This window comes from Dermacentor albipictus, chromosome 5 (assembly GCF_038994185.2).
Source record: "Dermacentor albipictus isolate Rhodes 1998 colony chromosome 5, USDA_Dalb.pri_finalv2, whole genome shotgun sequence".
In the NCBI taxonomy this organism is placed as follows: Eukaryota; Metazoa; Arthropoda; class Arachnida; order Ixodida; family Ixodidae; genus Dermacentor; species Dermacentor albipictus.
Window position 1 is genome coordinate 140,760,172 of NC_091825.1, and position 22,036 is coordinate 140,782,207.

A 22,036-nucleotide genomic window follows, 5' to 3' on the forward strand; every position below is an offset into this window, starting at 1 on the left:
GAGCTAAACGGGAGCTCTACAGCTGACAAACGCTGCTAGGATGGGTTTTCTTTTTTCGGAAAATGTGCAGCGTACGCTGCACTGTCATGCTTTAAGAACTCTTTATTGCTTGTGCGAGTGTTCGGTGAACACGTCTCTTCAACATTTACCCTCCAGTAGTATAGAAACAGCTAACTCTTCTGGTTCAACTGCATTTCTTCTTACGTTCTACATTACGTTTGCATGTGTCGGAAGACATTGTCTCCCTTCACTAACAGTTATCTGTCAGACGCCTTAAGCAGGCCGCGAAGTTAAATATTGTAGACGTTTATACGAAAAGCTAACACGCCAAGAAACGTCAAGCTTAAGCTACTGTAAACTAAGACGAATACACTTTGACAGCGGCTGTCCAACTACAATAAAGAATACGTGCTTGCATCACGACGCCCGTTTGGCTTGTTAACTTTCACATCTTGGATACATCTCAGTTTCGCCACACTGAAAGCGTCTGGCAGCATAAGACCCACGTTCCTATCCGGTGGCTGATCTCACTGGTGCTGTCACGGCGGACGGAACCTAGCGAAACCTCTTTGGCTTTAAACGAGTCGTCTCGGGGAAAAGTCGAAAAGGGACGGGCGGCGTGATGGACGTAGACAGAATACACCACTCAGCCCTGAACTCGTTTTCCAGAATCCAGGATTTACCCCGATTCCCTCGCGCGCACGAGGCTAGCCGCAGAGGCTTCCCGCCGCTCGCTCCGCACCGAAGAAGCATTTCGAATCGCCTTTCAAAGCGGCGCCCATCCGTTTACCATACGCTTGCATATCCTTCGCGCCGAGGCGAATTGCAAGCAAGCAGCCGCAACGTACATGACGCATACGCGAGACCAAAGCGTACTCACGGTCGTGCCCCCGGCAGCCGGTGACGTGGTCTTGACGGGCCTCGTCGTGGCTGCGCCGGGCAGGGGTGCGTCCCGCGTTCCGCCACCGCCGACTGGTCCACCCCCGACTGGTCCGCCGCCGACTGGTCCGCCGGAGGCCGTGGACACGATGGTGACGTCGGCCGGGTTGGACGTCTTGGTGCCTGGTTCGTTGGTCTCGACGCGGGCGCGGAACCCGTTCTCGTCGGCCTCGTAGAAGACGCGCCTGAGGTAGCCCTCCGGGCTGAAGATGGTGTACGAGCCGACCACGCGGCCGCTTTCGTCGGCCGACTCCTCGCGCGTGTGGCCGCCGCCGTCGTCGCCGTACGCCTCGTACTTGAAGCCGTACGGCATCGGAGAGTTGATGCTCTGGCGGAGATCCTCATGGGTGGGCTGCGCGGATGCAAATGAACTCGCGCGTCAGGGTCTCAGTCGCTCGACCAAGGAAACGCGCAATGATGTTGCTGGTTATTTCCTGGCCCGTGATGGACAAATTAACCCCGCTGAAACCGGTAATGCCGAACAGCAGCTAACAAAATAAATCTACCCGAAGAAGAAAGAAAACAACGAAAGAAATAAACAAACAAACAAACGCGTTTTCAATACGTATAGGCAGTTTGTGAACGCACAGGCACAGCACATACTTTGCCATGCTCAAGTTTTGACGCCATGGCACTCATGCTTGAACTTTTTGTGACAGCTTATATTGGGACTACTATAGAATATTATCAGCTCCAAAGCCCCAGAGCTCACGAGGGGCATTGCACTTCACACTTTTGAACACTCATATATCCAGTGTTTGTGGTGTTCTAGTTTATTGTGTGGTTTCAAAATTTCTGAGAGACATTGAATGCAAGTAACCAGCACAATGTCCATGAAAACAACCACCTGGTGGACTAACGGCCCTGGCGTTCTGCTCAATAGCGCACAGTTATCTGCATGAGAATTTCATACAATCGGACGTGTGTATGATTCTTTTCCAGTGTTTTGCCGCACTTTGACTGGGACAGAACGCAAAACCTGGAGTGAATAGAAAAACAAAATATTGCAGTGGTTGAAATCATCCGGAGCCTTGCACGGCTGCTTCTCTTATCGCTCAACGGCAGGTTTCGAACTTAAATCTGATTGGTCAAGCAGACGACAAACGAAATAACAAGTATAGCATGTTGTCCTGCACGTAGAAGTGGTATACCAAGGTTATCTTCGGATACTTTTTAGATGGAAGCTGTGTTTATATGCGAGAAGACACGAAGAACAACCTGGCACATACGAGCGCTGACTCACAAGTAAACTTAATACGGATACAAGTTAAAGTATAGAGCAGCACAACGCGTGTCACATCAGGTCGAGTAACATCTGCAGCACAGCTCAGTAGTGTATAACCACTGGTGGTTACGTGTCTCTCTTGGCATATCCTCATCCGGCCTGCAGCGCCGTTTCCATTATCCCGCCCAACTAGAAATCACCTCATAGCCCCTACACAATCCTCTCTCTCCCTTCTTTCTATTCCTCATTTCCCTTCCCCCAGCGCAGGGTAGCCACCCAGATTCTTGACTGGTTAACATCCCTGCATTCTTTTTATATCTCTGTCTCCGCAATGCCGCTTCTGCGGAGAACCCGGTTTCCTTAGAGATATAGTAGCTGGTTGCGGGCAGGCACCACTAAAACCTCCAAACCCTTATCACACTAACGAGCATTGGGAGAGAGCCTTAGATGGATAGCTCCGACCTCAACAATCTGCAATGGTTGATCGCGAGGGCCCGGGACACGGACCGAGCTCAAGGCATTCTGTAATGAGGACGCCTCTCCAAAGCTGCATTCACATAATAAATATGTTCATTACCTCTCCCGTGAAAGCTCATTCAAAGCGATGAAATCAAAATGCGCTTACAAAAGCACAAACGAAACAAAAGCAGTCTAGAGATGTTAGATTCGGCCATTCGCAGCAAACTAATTACGCGGCTGCCCGCAAATGTGCATGTTCAAAGTAATTTCCGCTCCCGTGGCCTACATTAGCTTCGCGCGTCGGCACCGCATCTCGCAGATTACATCGGCCGATCTTGCACGAAAGGGTGCAGGAAAAGCATTTGGAATGGCTCATATCAGCGCACATCTCGTTTGTGGACTGGACAGTTGGCGTTTCCGAAGCCCAGTAAATTTTTGCTGTTTTTGTGTGAACTATATACATGAGCAAAAGTGAAGCACGAACAGATGTCCGCTATTCAGCCGTTAAACAAGAGTTTCAGGCTGTGGCCCGTAAGTCCGCGTCAAGCGACTGAAGCCTAGAAAAGCAAACGCAGGCAACATTGAAATGTCAATCACTTAACTACAAGAGCATAGCTACACCAGGAATAGGACAACCTAACGACACCTTCCTGTTTTAGTCTACATCGCTGAACTGCGAAAGAAATAAAACGCGTAGTGGACGCCGAGGGTGTCCTAAATATTAAGAGTAAGTTTCTTTCTTTTTTTTCCTTTCTCGCGACTGCGAACGGCAAAAGCAAAGCTCGCGCCTTACGGCCAAGGATATGCGCTTATCCGCACATACAGTCCTAAAGGATGTGTCGCCCACCCACAGCTGCTTTACGTTGAGAACGCAGATAGAAAGCCGAGGAAATGCTGGCATGACACCCCGTCTCTGCCTCGGCGTGAATCTCGCACCCGGAACATACTTAAACAAGGTTCCAGAATAAAACCACCCGCCGCCACAATTTACCGCGGCGCTCTCAGTTTTACACGCATATTCGGTGCTTCTTTTAGTGTCGGGCGCCCGAAAATAAACGAGTATATAAGTGGTTCTCGCTTTCAACTACCCTTCTATTCCCGGCAGACACAAGGTAACAAGCCAGCCCTGTAGACCGCAGTTGTCACGCGTGAATGAGATTGCGTGCCGCGATTAATTTCGCACTAATTGCGGCGCATTCCCGGCTTCGTTCCCCCGCGGCGCTATACGTATCTGCAACGCAGGCTTGATAAATAACGCCGTAGGCAAAAGGAGCCCGTCTTTTACCACGAGGCGAATCAGCTTTCCCGAAGCGTCGCGCCACAGCGCGACGAACCGAATCCAACGTCCTCTAATACCCTTTCTTCACCACCAAGTAAGAACGCTGATTCTGGCAAGAGAAGGTCGATTGGTAGGACGAGGTCACAACGGGTGACGAGAGAAAAATAGCAGGCCTCCACTATGTAGCTATCCGGACCACCCGCGCGAAGCGACAAAAAAGAAGGAAAAAAAAAGTAAAGACCACGTGCCGCGCTGCACTGTTTTTAGGTCTGCTCGGCATTTTACTTAGTACAGAGGGGAGCACGGCGTCTTTCTGCTGTCGCTGCGCGCCCGAGACGCCGCAGCGCATCCCCTCATTAATCACTCTCGCGGGACGCTTTCTGCATATGCAGGGTTCGGCGTCTCCACAAGCTCTGATGTGCTCGCGCCATGCACGCCGCATTAATTGAATGTCACCGCACGCCTCGCGCGGATGTCGATCAATCCAAGTTCGGCGCCGAACGCGGCGCCCGAGTCAGAGGGCGGCGCGGTACAGAAAAGAAAGAAAGAAAGAAAGAAAGAAAGAAAGAAAGAAAGAAAGAAAGAAAGAAAGAAAGAAAGAAAGAAAGAAAGAAAGACGTTCGGAGCAAACGGGACAACGTGTACGTACACAAACACGCGCATACATAGACCCGGAGAAGACGTGGGAAGTGCGCGCAGAGCACGAACAAGAAGAAAGTGTTTTTGCGCCGGCACCTGCTTTGACCCAGGCGACGCCGTCTCGCGACCTCGACCGAGCCGCGCAGGGAAGCCGAACGCGAGTACAGGGCGAACGGAGGTAGGAAGGAAGAAAAAAAAAAGAGGAAGGAAAACGTGAGAGCACCAGAAAAGTGGCTCTCACGCCGACTATACGCGCCGAACGTGGAACGGGAACGGCCGCCGCCGTGAATTAGCCCCAGCGCGAGCGTATAGTACGTATACTGAATGCATGTATGGCCGCGCGGAAGCGGGACGCGCGGGAACCGGGCCGCTGGATGCCACCGCCGGGTGCTCGTCCTTCCTACGTGGAACCAGGAGCAAGGGCTCGGCGCCCGCGAAGCCTTCGAAGCGGAAGGCAGCGACGGGTCTGAGGCACGCGAAACGAGCTACCGTAAATAAGGCTGGCTTCTCGGTGAGGTCGCACGCGGCGCCCCGAGACGGAAGCGCGCGACACTGAGTTTGGCGTTGTTTATGCATACTGCCGCCCCCCCCCCCCCCCCCTATGTCGAGAAGAAAACGAAACTTCGAGGAACGTGCAAGTGCCGAGTCCTGCGCCATATTCTCTCTCGGTCTGTTTCGGGGACATCACTTTCTCTGTGCGGTGAATGGCTAAAGCAAGCGGAACTGGGTGTGACGAATGGACTGGCAAATCTCTCATCAAAGTTGTTTTGTTTTGTTTTGGGCTGTGGGCTCTTGAGTACATTGACGGTGGTCCCGTCGTTCCAGACAGACGAACTGCTAAACACTGCGTCGCGTGAGAAAATAAAGTACCACCGAGAGTGCTCGGGAGAGAATACAGTTCTCGGCTGCATCATTCTGCGCGTGTCTAACTCCTCGCCATAGAAAACCGTGGGAGGCGAGGATGAGAGTTCGCCTCCCTCCGCAGAGTTTTACAGCAGTTCATATGCAGTGGCAGCTAGCCGACTGGTCGTGACAAAGTGAGGTGTGCGATTGTGCGCGCAATGTCTTCTTTTGTTCTGACAAATGCTGTACACGGCCAGCCAACCAGGAATTGGAAAAAGCATACGAAGCAATAAATGCTGAGTAACGCTTTGTCCAACCTTGTTGCTTTTCTCTCTCTCTTATCTCTATCTCTCTCTCTCGTTCTTTCTGCCTCTTCCATGTTAGTAATGAGCGAACAGTAGACTTTGCCAACAGCACTATAGGACGCTGTAAGCTCATTAAGCCGACGCTGCATATTGTAATTTGGGCTCTCTGTCGTTTTGATTATTGGAGAGCGAATTGAGAACAGAGATGTACCGGAGCCACAAGCCGCGGCGTTCTCACAAGAAACTTTCGCTACCTCGTCAGCCCTGATATCGGCCTGCCGAGTGTTTACCACCGTGATGACCTCGGAAGCCGAATGCTTCTATAAGAGCCACTTATCCAGAGGCAACGCTCGGTGGATATGCGGCAGACGCCGAACTGCAATTGAAGAAAGATGTCAAACGGTAATTTCACCTCTTACGCAAAGGGACCCCGAGGCGAGAGCGCATATACACGCGAATGGGTGCTGCACACATCAGGGCGTGTGAAAGCGCTCGCAGCTCATCGCAGACGCCATATTTTTCGTACTTGTCCGCCCTACACTTCATGATTCGCTCCGCTGTCCAGCGTCGAATTTCGCTTTCGACACCACCGACGAGCGTTTAGTCCGTTGCGTCCCACTACGGCACAATGTACCGCCTTGCTCAGTCAGTGAACCGGAAGGGAAAACAGCTTGCTCGATTGATTTTTTTCCCCTCCCCAGAACAAGCGCCTCAAAAGCTAAACGCTTCACAGAGGTTGACCCGATCGCGGGGGCACGGCACGAATAGGTAGATGAGTGCGGGTTCGTTCGACCCGTCCTCTCCGATAAGTATGCGCGTCGTGCATGGACGTATATATGAACCCTTGCCGACGTTGAAGGCATGGACGCCGTGGACCAGCCTCTAATAACTGGGACGCGCTACACGGCAAACTTCGAGAGCCCGCCCTACACATCTCTCCCTCCCCCTCCCCCTCATCCTCTCTCCCTCCTCAGTCGACTCTCGATGGTGTGGCGGAGCGACGACATTGACCTGCCGCGTGCCGTGGTACACAGAACACAGAGCCGGGAAGCTCACGACGTTACCTTGGAGGACGAGTTTTTCTTTTCTTTTCTTTTTTTGCGATGCGAGCGCCCCGTTGTGGCAAAGCGCGCACTTCCCGTGGGAAGACGATTGTTCCAAGTAGATTGCACGGTGGAAGCGCTCGCACACACGCACACTGCGGTTAGAAGAAGCACCTCTGAAGCTGACGCCACGAGAGAAGGCGGTATCCCAGTTCCGTAATCGAAGGACCGGAGCACGAAGGCTTCCATGCTACCTAGCAAGCAGGCCGAGAGCAATAACCATGGCTCGTTCCATTAGCCGCACATCAATGAACAATCGCGCCCCGCGAAGCTTCGGCACTGAAAAATCGAGAGGCCACTCCTCTCTGTGGCAGCGAGTCTTCGTCGTTCTCACTCGAATCCAAACGCCCTTCGCAGTACGACCACCGTAGCTGAGTTCTTGACTGCTGACGCTTCAGCGAAGAGTCTATAGATTGTAATCTGCAGGTTAAATGAACAATGAAGCGAATATCAATTAGGAATGTACGCTGTAGACAACGTCATGCATGCTACCGAAGCACTCTGCGAGGTTTCAGAACTCTGTTTAAATAGACGAGTGGACCGATTCCATCGGCGCTCGTCTGAGATTCTGGCGCTGTGGGTTAATAACACACATACGCAGCTGATGGAATAATTATCATCGCTGACTGAGGCGAAATTTTGCGCAATCGTGTATCCATACATTTCAAGGCATTCTTGTAAGTGCATGTATGGCTCTCCCCATCGAAGAAGCTTACAGAAATAAACAAGTCACGGCACCGATCCATTGAAGCAGTGGCGGTTGCACGCTCATTGGACATTAGGTGTAATATATATTCGCTGTCTTCCTCGTAGCACGCTGTTGTGCCATTACCACAAGCCCGGATTCCGAATCTGCAAGATGCAGAATCTATCCTGCGAGCGCCCAAATTCTCCCTTGAAAAGGCAAGATGCTGAGCCGTCAGGCAGCGGTGTCCTGCGGGAGAAGCCTCGGCGAGCAGCGTGTTCGGACGTGTCCGCGTGTGCCAGACAGCCCGGCGCCGCACCTCCCTTTGCCTGGAGGTCACCGCGCGCGCGAACTTTGAACCGGGTGGCCAGCGCGGTCGCTGGTTGGACCCCTCGGACGACCGTCGTGTGCTGACTTTGTATTGGGCCGTTGAGTGACAATGGTTCTCGGGGATTATAAAGCGGCGAGGAGGCCGCCTCGAAAACAGGATCCGCCGACCCACCGGGAGACAGTGTCGCTCCCGACTGGGGTGAGATGTGTCACGCGTTTTCGCCGGACGTCGTCGTGCGAGAACAGTCGCGTTTGTTGTGAGCACTCGGCCCCAGTGCCGACCCGTTCATGTCCTGTATGATAACCTGTATATAATGTATAAAGTCCCTTTTGTTATTCTCCTCGACGCCAGGCTCGGAGTCTTCGCTACCAACGCTCTGTCACGAAACGGGTGACGAGCGCTACGGGACCACAAAGCCGTAATCGTGGTGCAGCGGTGCAAGTTCGTAACACTGCTGGCACCGGTTGGATGTCGTAACACTGGATGGCAGCTACGGGATTGACCGGCATCAGCTACCTCGGCGCGGTGAGTGCCTGAAGTTTACCTCAAACACCAGACTTTCTATAACACAGGTTATAGTAGCTTAGGGAAGGATTTGGCGTTGCATTGTGATAACCTTGTGTGTTTCAAGCCTAGTAAGAGTGTTTTGAAAACCAGGGGATGCTGAGCGGGTAAACAGGGCAGTGTGTGATATACTTGCATATGTCTTACTAGTAGTGTTATAGTAGCGTACGGCAGGTATATTCAAAAAGGGTAAACAGCAGGAGGACAGTGTGAACGATGGAGAAGTACAATGTGAAGGAACTTCTCGAAATTTGTGAGGAGTTGGGCATTGAGTTGGGCTCAACCAAAAGAAAGAATGCGATCCTTGAGGTCATGAGGACTGGGGACGTAACGGCTGAGGAAGCCGCAGAGGCCTTGGCGGGTATCAATGAACGTCGGGAAAGGGAGGAAAGGAGAGAACATGAACGTCGGGAAAGGGAGGAAAGGAGAGAACAGGAACGTCGCGAAGAGGAAAAGGAGGAAAGGAGAGAGATTCGTGAGCACGAGCTTAAAATGAAAGAGTTGGAGACCCGAAATAGCTCGCCAGCGCCTAGTCTCACTTCTAATGTTCCAAGAATACGCGATCAACTTCCACCCTTTGTCGTCGGAGAGGATATGGCCAAATACCTCGTGAAATTTGAGCACGTGTGTGAACGGAATAGCATTGAGCGATCCCTTTGGGCACAGAATCTGTTAGCCTTGCTTCCTGGGGAGGCATCAGACGTAATAACTTGCTTATCGAAAGAGGCGTTTGAGAGCTACAGTGATGTGAAGGAAGCGCTACTGCGGAAGTACAAATTGTCGCCCGAAGCTTTCCGGCAGAGGTTCCGGTATGCAAAAACGGGCAAGGAGTCGAATGTTGACTTCGCGTTTCGTCTAAAAGCCGACTTGGTGGAATGGCTGAAGGGCGAAGAGGTTTACGACGACCGCGACAAAATTGTCGAATGCATCGCGTTGGAGCAGTTCTACCGTTGCATTGATGAGGATGTCCGGCTCTGGCTGCAAGATAGGCTAAAGGAGGTTAAGCTAAACAAGGCAGCAGAGTTAGCGGAAGAGTATTACACCCGCCGCAGCTTACACAGCAAGGCAGTGCGTGTAGAAAAAGCAGATAAAAGAGATGGGTTTTACGGGAAGCCCGACGAACGGAAGGAAATCACGCGTCGCGAGTTTCGGGACGACGAGTCCCTTCCCAAAGAAACTGTAAGGGAAGGACAGAATGCATCTCAAAATGATGACGATGGTCCGAAACAGCGAAACGATACGACGCGTTCTTTCGAAAAACGGAAACCGTTAACCTGCTACAATTGCAAAAAGCAAGGGCACATCGCTGCAAGCTGCCCAGAGAGAATTGCTTTTGCAACGATACAGGAAACTCACAAGAACATACGTCTATTGGAGCCCTATGTGCAGGAAATTAAGGTAAACGGCAAGAAGTGCCGAGCACTGCGGGACTCTGCAGCAACTATGGACGTTGTTCACCCGTCTTTCGTCTCCTCGAGTGATTTTACTGGAGAGTGCGTTAGGATACGGCAAGTGGCCGAGAAGGAGAGTGTCTGTTTACCGATCGAAACGGTTATCATTGAAGGAGAGTTTGGGAAACTTAACACCGAAGCCGCTGTGTCAGCCGCCCTCCCGGAGCAATTTTCCTACCTCTTCTCAAATAACTCGGAGCAGCTGCTGAGGGATCAGGGCAAGTCATTCTTTGCCGACGTGGCGTACATGGCGCTCACGCGATCCAAAGCGCGCCCGCTGTCGAGAGAACTTGACTTTGCGTCGGTGAGCGAAAGGCGGTGCGGCACCCGGACCGATCAAGGTAACTTGAGTTGCGAGCAGTCACGGGAGAGGCAGAGCTCGGAGGCTGGCCTAGACGAGCGGGTCCTGGAAGTGAGTGGGAGTGACGCGTGCAGTGCTAGCCGCGATATAGACTCGACGCCGCAATTAGGCGACGCGGGCTCCACACTCGCTCCGGTTTCCGCCAGCCGGCAGGAGCAGGCTGCAGTTGAAAGAGAAAGTCTGATTCGCGAGCAACAGGAAGATTGTTCACTAGCCGATCTGAGGAAGAGCATCAAACGGGGAGTGAAAAAAAAAGGGGTTTCATTTGGCAAGGAATCTGGCTTATTGTACCGCCGCTACACGGATAAGCAGGGTCGCAAATATAAGCAGCTTCGGATTCCGCGAAAATATCGCCGGGAAAAATGAATGACCTCATTTGCTTCCTCAGAAGTATGTTTTCGGTCCAAGTGATTTCAAGGGGACCATTCTATTTGTAATTATTATTGCTGATTAATAATTGTTTCTATTTTGGTGTGTTGTTGATTTGAAAACTGGTTGTTTGATCCTTGTGTACCAGATCGTACACCTGCCTCTTGTTGCAGCGGGAGCAAAAAGAGGGATAGCAATTTAGTTAGAATGATTTGAATTATGGCCTTGTCTGGTGTTTGACGGGAGACAGAGGGCACTTGTTCGTGTTGGGTGTTGCCTTTTGCCGGTCGGTTTTGCAAGCTGCAGAACGACCAAGCGGGACCAGTGGCGAGAAGCAAGGTCTTAGGAACGACCCGAGCGGAGCTGGTCAAGGTGCCTTGGCGACGACGCGGTGAGCAGAGCTCCTGTCCTGGCGAGTCGGACCTGGGCACGTGAAGTTACCTGGCGTCCCGACACTGGACGTGAACTTGGACGAGCCTGACGAACGTGCGCGCCCGGCATCCGAGCCACGTGGAGGCAGCTCGTCTTCCCGGCGCCTTATCTGAGGGCGGGGATGCTGTTGTGCCATTACCACAAGCCCGGATTCCGAATCTGCAAGATGCAGAATCTATCCTGCGAGCGCCCAAATTCTCCCTTGAAAAGGCAAGATGCTGAGCCGTCAGGCAGCGGTGTCCTGCGGGAGAAGCCTCGGCGAGCAGCGTGTTCGGACGTGTCCGCGTGTGCCAGACAGCCCGGCGCCGCACCTCCCTTTGCCTGGAGGTCACCGCGCGCGCGAACTTTGAACCGGGTGGCCAGCGCGGTCGCTGGTTGGACCCCTCGGACGACCGTCGTGTGCTGACTTTGTATTGGGCCGTTTGAGTGACAATGGTTCTCGGGGATTATAAAGCGGCGAGGAGGCCGCCTCGAAAACAGGATCCGCCGACCCACCGGGAGACAGTGTCGCTCCCGACTGGGGTGAGATGTGTCACGCGTTTTCGCCGGACGTCGTCGTGCGAGAACAGTCGCGTTTGTTGTGAGCACTCGGCCCCAGTGCCGACCCGTTCATGTCCTGTATGATAACCTGTATATAATGTATAAAGTCCCTTTTGTTATTCTCATCGACGCCAGGCTCGGAGTCTTCGCTACCAACGCTCTGTCACGAAACGGGTGACGAGCGCTACGGGACCACAAAGCCGTAATCGTGGTGCAGCGGTGCAAGTTCGTAACACTGCTGGCACCGGTTGGATGTCGTAACAACGCCAGGCTTGCAACAAAATTGCTTCTGGCGCTCCGCAATTCGCATAGCGTATTGCATGCGTAACGATACGAACGCAAATCACTGCGTTGACGTACACGCGCCCCATTATCAGCGAGGCGGCCATCCTTCCTTCGCCACATACGAGCAACATCTACCAGACTTTTTGTTTTCACGACATTTCCACTCTAACGTCTTTATCGCATGCGAACATACGGGCGCTCTTTTGCCTTTTAAAGGGAAAACAGCCGGTCAGGGGAACTGAAGCTCGCTTTTCTGACGACTTCTCCATTCGTAACTCACGCTCTGATGGACTATTACAGCTGCGAAACACTTGTTCTGTAGTTGGTTTCGCCATGTCTCGGCCGTTCAGACAGGTAATTTCCCCGGCGGCGTCTTTCACCGACTATATCTTTAGGCCAGCTGCAGTAGTGGAGAAGCATTTCTGCACGTTCGCGCGGAGCTGTGACTCACTCACAGAGAACTAAATGACGCGCTGCAGCGCGTCAGACGCCTGTACGTATACGCAGATTTCGCTGATCACGAAGGTAGAAGTACAAAAAAAAAAGGCAAGAAAAGGAAAAGAAAGAAGAAAGACACCTCGTGGGAGTGAAGAACGCCTGCGGAGCGTGCCACTCACGGACGGGTGAGTGGCCGGCACGGCTCGTGTATCGAATGCCGTTCGCCGTGATGGCACGGAGGTAAACAGCGCGGAATTGCCGCTTAGGCTGCGTACATCGCCCTCCTCCTCTTCCCCTAACACCCCTTAATTGAGCCCTCGCGTGATGCCACGTTCGTTCCGGCACGTCCTCAGCGGCCGGAGGCACGACTGCGCCTTAAGCGTATATGCGGCTTTTAAAAAATAAGTTTCGACAACCGAGCCACATCAAGTTTCGAAAGTGACGCAAGCTGGTGTCACGTGGTTGCAGTGGTAATTGAGGTGACATAGCCAGCAAGGTCTAAAATTTCTGGACCTGAGATCCTCGAGTATCTGAAAAGCTTTTTCTCGGATATCTCTTCTGAGAGAATAAGAAAAAGTTGCGTTGGCTGGTCTAGTCATAGTAAAAAAAAAAGAAAGCATGTAATGCCTGTGGGATATCTCCGCACTGTTGTCGATTTGTATGTTGGTTTCGCAAAATTGCGTCAGACCCTTACATCTTGTTCAAGTGACGCATTCTATTTTTCCCCACAACATAAGCGCGTACACAGAGAACAGAATACTGTAAAAGAAAAAAATATAAGGCGGGTTTCTAAATGCGAATACATACAAGGAGTAGGGATAAACACCCGAACTCTTCAGGATGAGGATGGCAAAATTAATTACCTTAAACAAATTAGCCTTTGCTAAATGCACGTCCGTCCGGGTGACGAAGGCGCCAGTGTACTAGGATATGGGACAACTTTATTTTCAGCAATCACTTATCGCTGCGATAATCGCCCCGTGACTTTTTTTCAACCGTCGTTTGCCGTGCTTTAGCTGTCTCTATGGCGAATGTTATCTTTGCACCTTTCTCAGCCAACATCCCAGAATAACTTAAGTGAACTTGGAGCACTGCATCGCGATGTTACGTATACGTCCAAACTCGGTTTCGTAGAACATTCCTGCTTTGCACAGGTAAAAGAAAGTTCATCCAACAAGTTCCGATTGGCTGCACTTTGAACATCTCGTATTAGGTTGAGTTACAGTGCCGCATTGGTGCAGCGAATGTATATATCAACAAAACAGACGGCGACCAAGGTGAAGAAATTATTAAAAACTTGAGGTTTCCGCCCTGACACGGAGACCTTTTTCACAAATAAGGGTAAACAGGGTGGGCGCGAGATTATATTCGGTTGAGCACATCACATATGGTGCGTGCGTAGATCGGGTTGAGATTTGCGTTATATCTATTAAACACTTGCGCAGTTGTCTGGATACATATAGCGACTGAAAAAAGGCCCCGATACAAACTTCTTTTTGTTGCGAACACGCGTACCCTGTCCTTACATGTCTCGTCAAGTATTTTAATAATTTCTTCGTCTTGGTTTCTGTCTTGATTTCTTCAATATTCTACCAGCGCAGACGAAGTTTCACGAAACCGTCGACTCCAGTAATCAGTGTACGTCAAAATTGCAGCGACGTGAACTCACCTGCGTAACGGTCTCTGAGAACCCTGTCGATAGCAGTGCTGCTGCAATGAGAAGCTGGTGCAGCCGAACCACCTGCGAAGGCGAAACAGAAAATTCGCGAATGTGTAAACGATAACATTTGACTTCTCGCAGGCGCGTCATGGAAAACTGTTGCAATCGTGCGAAGTCTTTAAATGAGCACACCGTCTCTGCTCACATGTAAAGTGGGCAATAGCAGGCGCGCAGTTTACCCTTATGCATCAACAATGCAAGAAAGAGATAAATATTGACCTTGTACTCGCCTACAAAAAGTGGTATTTTGAAGGCGAGCCATCAGAAATTTTTGTACGAAGACTTACAACGTTCACTGATGAAACGTCGCCTTCACGTGGTAGTTTATGTAGGACTTAGGTTACACTAGGGTCGACATCTGAATCAATGAAACCAAAGTCTTACTTCTTGTAACGAAGTAAAAACGATGTCCTAATTATTTTTCATGTTAGTAATCGTACTAGAATAATACAGTACCACGAGCCATTGCCACAAGACGTTACTATCATAATTACTATCATAATTCGTCACTGCCAAGACTTCTGTCTTGGCAGTGATTACAGATTGTGCTACGATTACAGATTGTGCTTGTCCTGCACATACCACGATAGTATTGCGAATCTGCTTGACTTATTCTTGTTTGTCGACAGAACAAGCCATACAAAAGGCGATAAATGGGAAGGGACCCATGACTTGACACAGCCGGCGTACATATGGCACTAGCAACGGCTCCAACCCCGTATAGGTATAACCTACGGGTAGGCCTGACGTCATAAGCATTTTAAACAGTGATACGAATGGCGAATAGTCAAGAACGGTAATTTAATATCAGCTCATATAAAAGCTATTTGAATTCCGGCATAAGATCTACACGCACGAAAAGAGGTGTACAGTATCAGGTATATCTCGAAAATTCATGGAACAATCAGGACAATAAAACCGGTGCGGCAGTCCTATCGGCGTTTTCAACATCTCAACTGTAACCCATCGTGTACACACAAATGCCTACAAAACGAAGGGCTAGCACTTATGTTAAGCTACGTAGCGCATTTCAAATATAAGCGGAAAATAAGAGCAGCAAGTGCACTGAGGAACAAGTTTGCCATTCCATGTGAAGTTCTAGTTTTATTATAGCCAATAACTCATGTGAACGCCGTTTACCCCCTCGAAAGCGCAGCCTTATAGGTACACAGCCACCTCCGCCCACAGACGGCGGTACAGAACTAAGAGCTAGTCGCTAAATCTAGCAGGGCTTCCGCCGACGTCATGAAGGCGCGGTTTTGAAGCGGCTCTTGACACGCCGTAAAGAGCGCGGGCAAACACGCAGAGTGCGCTGCGGTGGTGTGTGTGTGACGGGCAAGCGTACGCGGCACTCCTTCTTCGACGAGCCTGCGCACACAAATCCGCGTCAATCTTTCACCTCGGCCACCCCGTCGTTCATCCAGCGCAGGGCGCGGCAGCGCATCGCGTCGCCCGAGTGCCTGGACAGCGACGCGATTGCCTCGAAGCGCGCGCCGACAAATTTAGACTGGCACGCGCGTTCGGGCCGGTTTGCGGTGCCGAGGAGAAATGTTGAGAGATGACCGCATCGCTCTCGCATCGACGCAACGCGCCAGCGAGCAACGAGACCTGGTAGAGAGACGTGGGCGGTTAAGGGAGTCATTACAAGGAAGGAATTAGCGCGAGCAGATAATGAAGCGAACAGATGTTTCGCGCGAGCTGTCGCCCGCTGAGAGGTGGAAAACGGCCCGACGAGATAGAACGCACGGCTATGGCTTGAATTAGCTTCCAGTTGGAAGATGTAGATTCTTAAACTGGAATCAACAACGTGAGAGCAAGGAGATGTATGAGATTAATAACATCTAAAGTGAGCCAGAAACATACTGAAGGCCTCCGTCAGGCAGTGTGCCTTCTGGCCCACTTTCTAAAGAGATGTACCGTATGCTCATGTTTTGAATTAAGTTGACTTCCCCTCACTTTATACGCTACAACCACATTGTTCTCTGCTCTGTGTGGAAAAAGAAGTGCAACTTTATAACCCAGAAGCATCTACAACGGCGTTACGCTCCAGAGTCTATTCGTCTAGCAGCCAGTGCGCCATTGCGGTTCATAAAAGCAGGCACTTGTGAATCTCAATAGACATTCGGCCTCATGTTACTCAATAAGAATGTCGATATAAGGGTTTTCATTTTCAGGGCTTAAAAAACGCGCCGCCCCATCAACCACCGAAAACACAGCACATGCACTTTACGCGTCGCAGCGTGTTTCCGCCACTTCACTTAACCTTGACAAAGGCTGAACGAATGCGAAAGGAGGTTGCATCTCTGAATTACTTGGTTTTGCACGCTTTCGACGTTAGCAACAACATCTGCGCGACTTTCAGTTTCACGCTTTAGTAGTGGTGAAAGCACTGCATCTGCCACGCGCGTCCAGGACCGGGGGCACCCCCGGACTCGCCATTCCAATCGAATTAGCTATTCGAAAGCACTCGCAAGTTTCTTCAGCAGAAAGAGGCCCAAGAAAAACATGCATAAGGAAGACTCCGACTGGCAAAGCTGCGGAAAAATGACGGTCCCAAGGCGAAGCCATTTGTCGCGCTCCATTCCTGCCTGCTCTTCGCTCAAGGGTCCAGCGCGCACTTTTTTTTTCCTTCTTTGTTACGGCAGTAGCGGCGGCTCCACAAAGCGTGCCGCAATGGAGGCTCGTTGCGTGCAGGAAATACGAGATTCGTGGCACGTGGCCACCCTTCGCTGCTATAGCGGAAAGCCGGAGACGCTGCTTGGCGGATTGCTTGCATGCTCGATTGCTCGCTTAGTATTTCCAGTGATCGCTGCGGGCTCTGCCGCTGAGGTTTTCTTGTTATTGCTTTTTTATGTTTGCGCTATGAGCAGAGGCAGGAAACAAAACAGATTAGAAATACGCCAACATGCGGAAGACGATGAGATTGTCGTGTTAACTAGTGATTGTTATAAAGTACGATCGGTTAAGACCTAGTTCGCGCAGATTACTGTAAAGCTGTCGCATGCCCTGCGGTACTATGACTGTGACAGATACACTAACTTTCTGGAAGACACCCCGAAAAAACTTGTGACGACACTATAGACGATTCTGTCAGATGCATGGCGGGTAACAAAAGCATTGCAGTTACACGGCTGTGTCTTCGACATTTTCGCTAACACGTCTCCTTTTATTCTCGCGGGCAAAGTACAGTGCGACAAAACATCCGCGCAGTTCGCTTCTTCAAATTTCAAGATTTTAACTTTGCATATTTCTTGTAAGTGCCTATACGTCAAACTTTGTGTCCACGTGTGCTACGGGCACAGAACAATCATATACACTCGACGGTCCACTCCCACTAAATTCCTAACAGGTGCACAGAACGTGCAATACATCGAGACATGCAGGCTGTACCGACCCTCTCCGCTCTAGGAAGTGCTGGGGAATTCGCAAGTGCGCCTCCCGTTTTCCAATGCTCCGTAGTGGGCAGTGGCCTTGTCCACACACTCTATAGCAATGGCAGACACATAACCGAATTCAAATTAGCTCTAAACTGAGTGGCATTGTTGAAACGACAAGAAAGCGCCGATTTCAATGTTATACTGGGATCAACTAGTACCAGCCTTATCAAGTATACCTTTAACGCAGTCTTGAATGTCTATAATCTCTCCTAATACGCTTTCAATAATCTGAGGTATTTAAGTTTACAAGAACCGTTGAATTCAGTTCCACCTAACGAAATACTATGTGTTCGATGCTGCAATACGAAATCGCCGCTCGACAAGGGACGCATTAAGAACTGAATTAACGCTTACCCGCGGACAACTGTAGAAGGATCGCGAGCCGCACTTTTGTCGCCCCTATAGTTTCTCATATCCGTCACGCGATATAGTAAAGTCTTCGCACATGTTACCAGCTTACTTATGGCCCCCAGCGCAAGACAAAAAAAAGTATACTGCATTACCCATACAAGTAACAGACTTGAAGTATTCCGAGGCCACGTCCTCCCTAAATGACAGTGAGTAGAGAAACTTCGAGGAAGATGAGCAGGTTCGTATAGCTACAGAAGAACTTGTTGTTGGACGAGTTGGTGCATCTTAGCAAACATTTTTAACTGCGCGAACTGACGACCACAGAGAGAGCATGGAACAAGGACAGGCGCAGAGTGTCCTTGTTTTATGGACAAGTGCAGACTGTCCATAAAAGTTACAAGTCTGCGCCTTTCCTTGTTTCATGATCTCACTGTGCTTGTCAGTTTGCGCAGTTCAAAATGTATTGCTATAGCTACAGTAGGATCTAGGCATGCAAAGCCATGCGGGCAAACACTTCGTCCGAGCGTGTCATTGATAACAGATACGGTGAACCGCTTTCGCTCTCTGTGGTTTCAACCTTACCAGCCCTACAGAAACATGAAATCATATCCCTCAAATTGCTTGAATGTATATTTCAGAATGGACGGTGCTTAGTCCAGTTTTGAGAACGTATATCAGGTGTAAATAAAGTTTATTGTTTCTCTTAATCGTTCTCTATAGGACTTACTTAATGTGCAACGAGTGTCGCAATGGTCCGACAAGGGACAGCGGTAGAATTATAGCCCCGTGCGCAGTGGCCCGTATGCTTTCGCCAATGACTATACATCAGGTGCTTGGCTGCTGATATAACAACAGGCGCCCCCTCATTCGCGAAAGTAATAAAAAAGAACCAGACTCTTTCATATATTCTACGGCACCGTAGAAAATTGCAGAGCCGACACACACTAATAAACAGGCAGCAACCGGCGGCTTTCCGTCGTAATTTGTCCGGAAGCACCCGAGAAACGGCTGCGGACGAGGCCGCCGGGAGAACGAAAGGGCCGCGCTCTTTCGCGTGTAACAAGTCGTCCTGAAGACCGCGGGGCTCCCATTGCTGCCACACTTCCGACATAACTTTGGGAGGCCCGCTTACGACGCGTATGCGCAGCGTTCTTGTACACGCGCGTGCTTTCTCCTCGGATGAGAAGGGACCATTGGAGCCGTGACCCGGGCAACGGGTGAACCCAAAGCGCCATCCCTACCACGACCATCATCACCAGGGTCGCCGTCAATGCCGCGCCGTGCGGCCTTTAACGGGCCGTTCGCGTGCGTAAGGCGCAGTGCGCCGTTTTCTCTGGTTGTGGGGGAGTATCACTCGTTGACCTTTGCCAGACCTTTCAAACGACTGGCGAAGACAAAAAGAAAAGACAAATGCAAAGAAGTTGTTCGACCGGCACGACCACGTGGGCGCACGTGCTGAGAATACAAATTTGCGCGCAGATGTCGCAAGCCTGTGTTTGTGTTTCTTTCCCTTCGGGTCGCGTTGTGTAAGCGATGAACTTTATGGGGACTCGGTGGACGTGTTTTGTCGGCGGTCCAGTGACTCACTTTTGTGCAATGTCCCGTAACGTGTTGTGACATTGATTCCAGCAATCTCGGCAGTGAAGCGCACGTTTTTCGTGCTTGTGTTTTACACGTCTAAGACTGAGGTCGCAAAATAATCAAATCAGCACATCACACGCGTTCTTTGCAGCTGTTTCCAATATGTGTGTGAATCATTGTCGTGCGTTCAGATAAACACAACGCTCAGGAAGCAACTTAACTATATTGAAGAGTTCACGTGATCCAACCTTCGCGCGTTTAATTCTAGTCGACACCTATCCCATGCCTGGCCGGCCTTCTAAACTTCCCGCTGAGCATTCCGAATGCGTCGTAAATAACGTCGGACGCAGCGAGGACGAACAGAAAGACGAACAACAGAGCAAGACGTACGCGATATAGACGAACAAGATAACCATGGCAGACTGCAACAGCAGCAGCACTACATCTGTAATGGGCATAAATCTCCAAAAACAAATGGTAAGGACAATGCATCGGGGAATACGTATTCAAGGGTCTCGAGTGTGTAATTTATGCGAGAATGAGCCAGCCAGGTGACGTCTTCTCTTGCAGAAGAAGCGCGAGGATCAGTGACCACAACCAAAAGCGCCAAAGCCAGCGTGAGAATTGGAAGTTGCTAATGAGCAGCACTGAGCTGAGAACACTGCTATACGGACGCGATGGTGCAGGTACGTGGACGCACCGGAGCTCGACCTTCTAAATATCGTGCGCGCCACGACCTCCCAAAGCTGGAAGCATGGGAACAAATACTTCTCTGTGCCCAGGTGTGCGCGTTCTCTTTTGTGCGTGTTTGATGGCCGTTGTCAGCCTCTTACAGCTTTAATAATTAACGACACACGCTATGCTTCACTAAAGCTGCGTGGGATAACAGCGATGTCGAACAAGACAATACTGGCATCCGTTCTTAGCAGCGTACAGGATGCGAGCTCCCGCTGCGACCGAGCGATTGGGAAATCCTGTGCACACTTAATCTATATAGTTCCGGCGTTGCATCACGAGCCCTCGGCCGTTTGCTGTGCGAGCAAGGGCGTGCAAGGCAAGCCGCACTTCGCGACAGCAGTGCCTTTTCTCAGTGCCAACTTTTCTAGTGGGCTCGCGGTGCCTTCTGATCTCATGGATGCCGCATTGTCCGGGGGCAACCCTCGATGACAGCAAACCTTCTGGGGTGGGTATTTCAGCCATATTTCGGGGACTCTGTTGCGACTGTCAATACCGTAAAGTTTCCCATAAAAACCACAACAAGGGAATCTGGCGCTAGTGTCTACGGGAACTGCCAGCTATGGCGATTCAGCTGCAGCTTGGATACAATTAGTAGTACACGGATTTGCCTGGATTTCGTCCTTCTCGCGTCAAACGGTTTTGTTACTTTGCAAATCGATTGGTTTCTACGAAATATTGCGTTATAGATGCAATAATTTGTAATGACTATGTTGATTATTCATGTGCGCAGAGGCTGTATTTCCATCCCCCTCTCTCTATTTCGCTCTTTCATCTTTCTATTCATCTGCTCCTTTCTTTCAGCGTCGGGTAGCCGACCAGACACTTTACTACTTAACATCTCTGCCTTCTCTCTCCAATTTCCCTCTTCCCTCTCTGCATGGAAGAGAACATTACGCGCAAAAGACCTATAGTCTAACCATCGCAAGTTGGTTCTGATTCGCGGAGATGAATAGCATCTCAGTATGACAGCCATCATATGCTCCACTGTACTATAAAGTGTTCAGTTAGCGCAAGCGGGATAGGAAAACGAAGACCTAAAAAAAGAAACCGTGATTTTGGCAGCTCGTTTATGCCGGCATGCAGTGTATATAAATAGAAGTGTTTGAACTTCTCAGTTCAAGAACGAGAATACAGCCACCCAAGCACAGGACATTTTAAAAAAAAGACAAAAAATGTATTTATAGCATCTAGAAGCCAACAGGCTTTTGCGCCCTGCCATTTGCTCGCAACCTCGCAATCGCAACAGCGGAGGAAACCAGAATGGCTGGGAGTTCGTGATACGTGTGGATATGAGCTGATTATCGGACCGCGCCTCCGTGCTTCCAGGATCAACGCACACTAACGCAAGAGTTAGATACACCTCCTACAAAAGCACTCGTCCAGCGACGAAAAGCAAGCCCTGCAGCAGCCACGCTTATAGGGCATGTTGCACGGGGAGGGAAAACTTTCGCAGTATTACGCTCTCAGATATGCCGACCACAACATAGAATACGACGACGTATCTCCATGGAAGCGCAGACGCTGTTTGCCGAATTCGACGAAGCGTGAATACGCCGCGGTTCTGTCACGGGCGGTTGCGGTAGAACACAGGGAAGCCGCAAGGGCAGCCTTGAAGTTTCGCCACCATGCGATAACAAACAAAGAAAAAAACATCATAAGACGAGGAGGTTGCCCGCGAGCTTGTCGTCGGCCGCTCTCCGCCCTTGGCAAGGTTGTTCTTTCCTTAGAATCGGACGACGTGAAGACGCAAGCCAAGAGAAGCGGCAGCTATACCTCTCCGCCCCCCCCCCCCATCCCCCCGTCCCACCCTTTACCCAACACACACACACACTTGTACGACGCAGCAGAACGGTCATCCGCCTCCGCGTTCAAGTTTACTTTCGTTTGCGCCAGGTTTCTGATTGCGTGTCGGAATCGGCGCGCTCCGCGACGTCATGAATGCAGGTGGGAGGAATCCGCTT

General features: G+C 50.6%; 1 protein-coding gene across 2 annotated transcripts in view; it reads right to left on the reverse strand.

Moving 5' to 3' along the window:
• Nucleotides 1-22,036, reverse strand: part of LOC135908357 (uncharacterized) — a 79,836-nt gene that overhangs the window by 33,637 nt on the left and 24,163 nt on the right. For both annotated transcript variants that reach the window (XM_065440120.1, XM_065440119.2), the window contains exons 2-3: nucleotides 13,918-13,989; nucleotides 881-1,291 (exon numbers count right to left, since the gene is read on the reverse strand). In XM_065440120.1, the coding sequence (XP_065296192.1) occupies nucleotides 881-1,291; nucleotides 13,918-13,989 (483 nt within the window). The remainder of the gene's footprint in view (nucleotides 1-880; nucleotides 1,292-13,917; nucleotides 13,990-22,036) is intronic.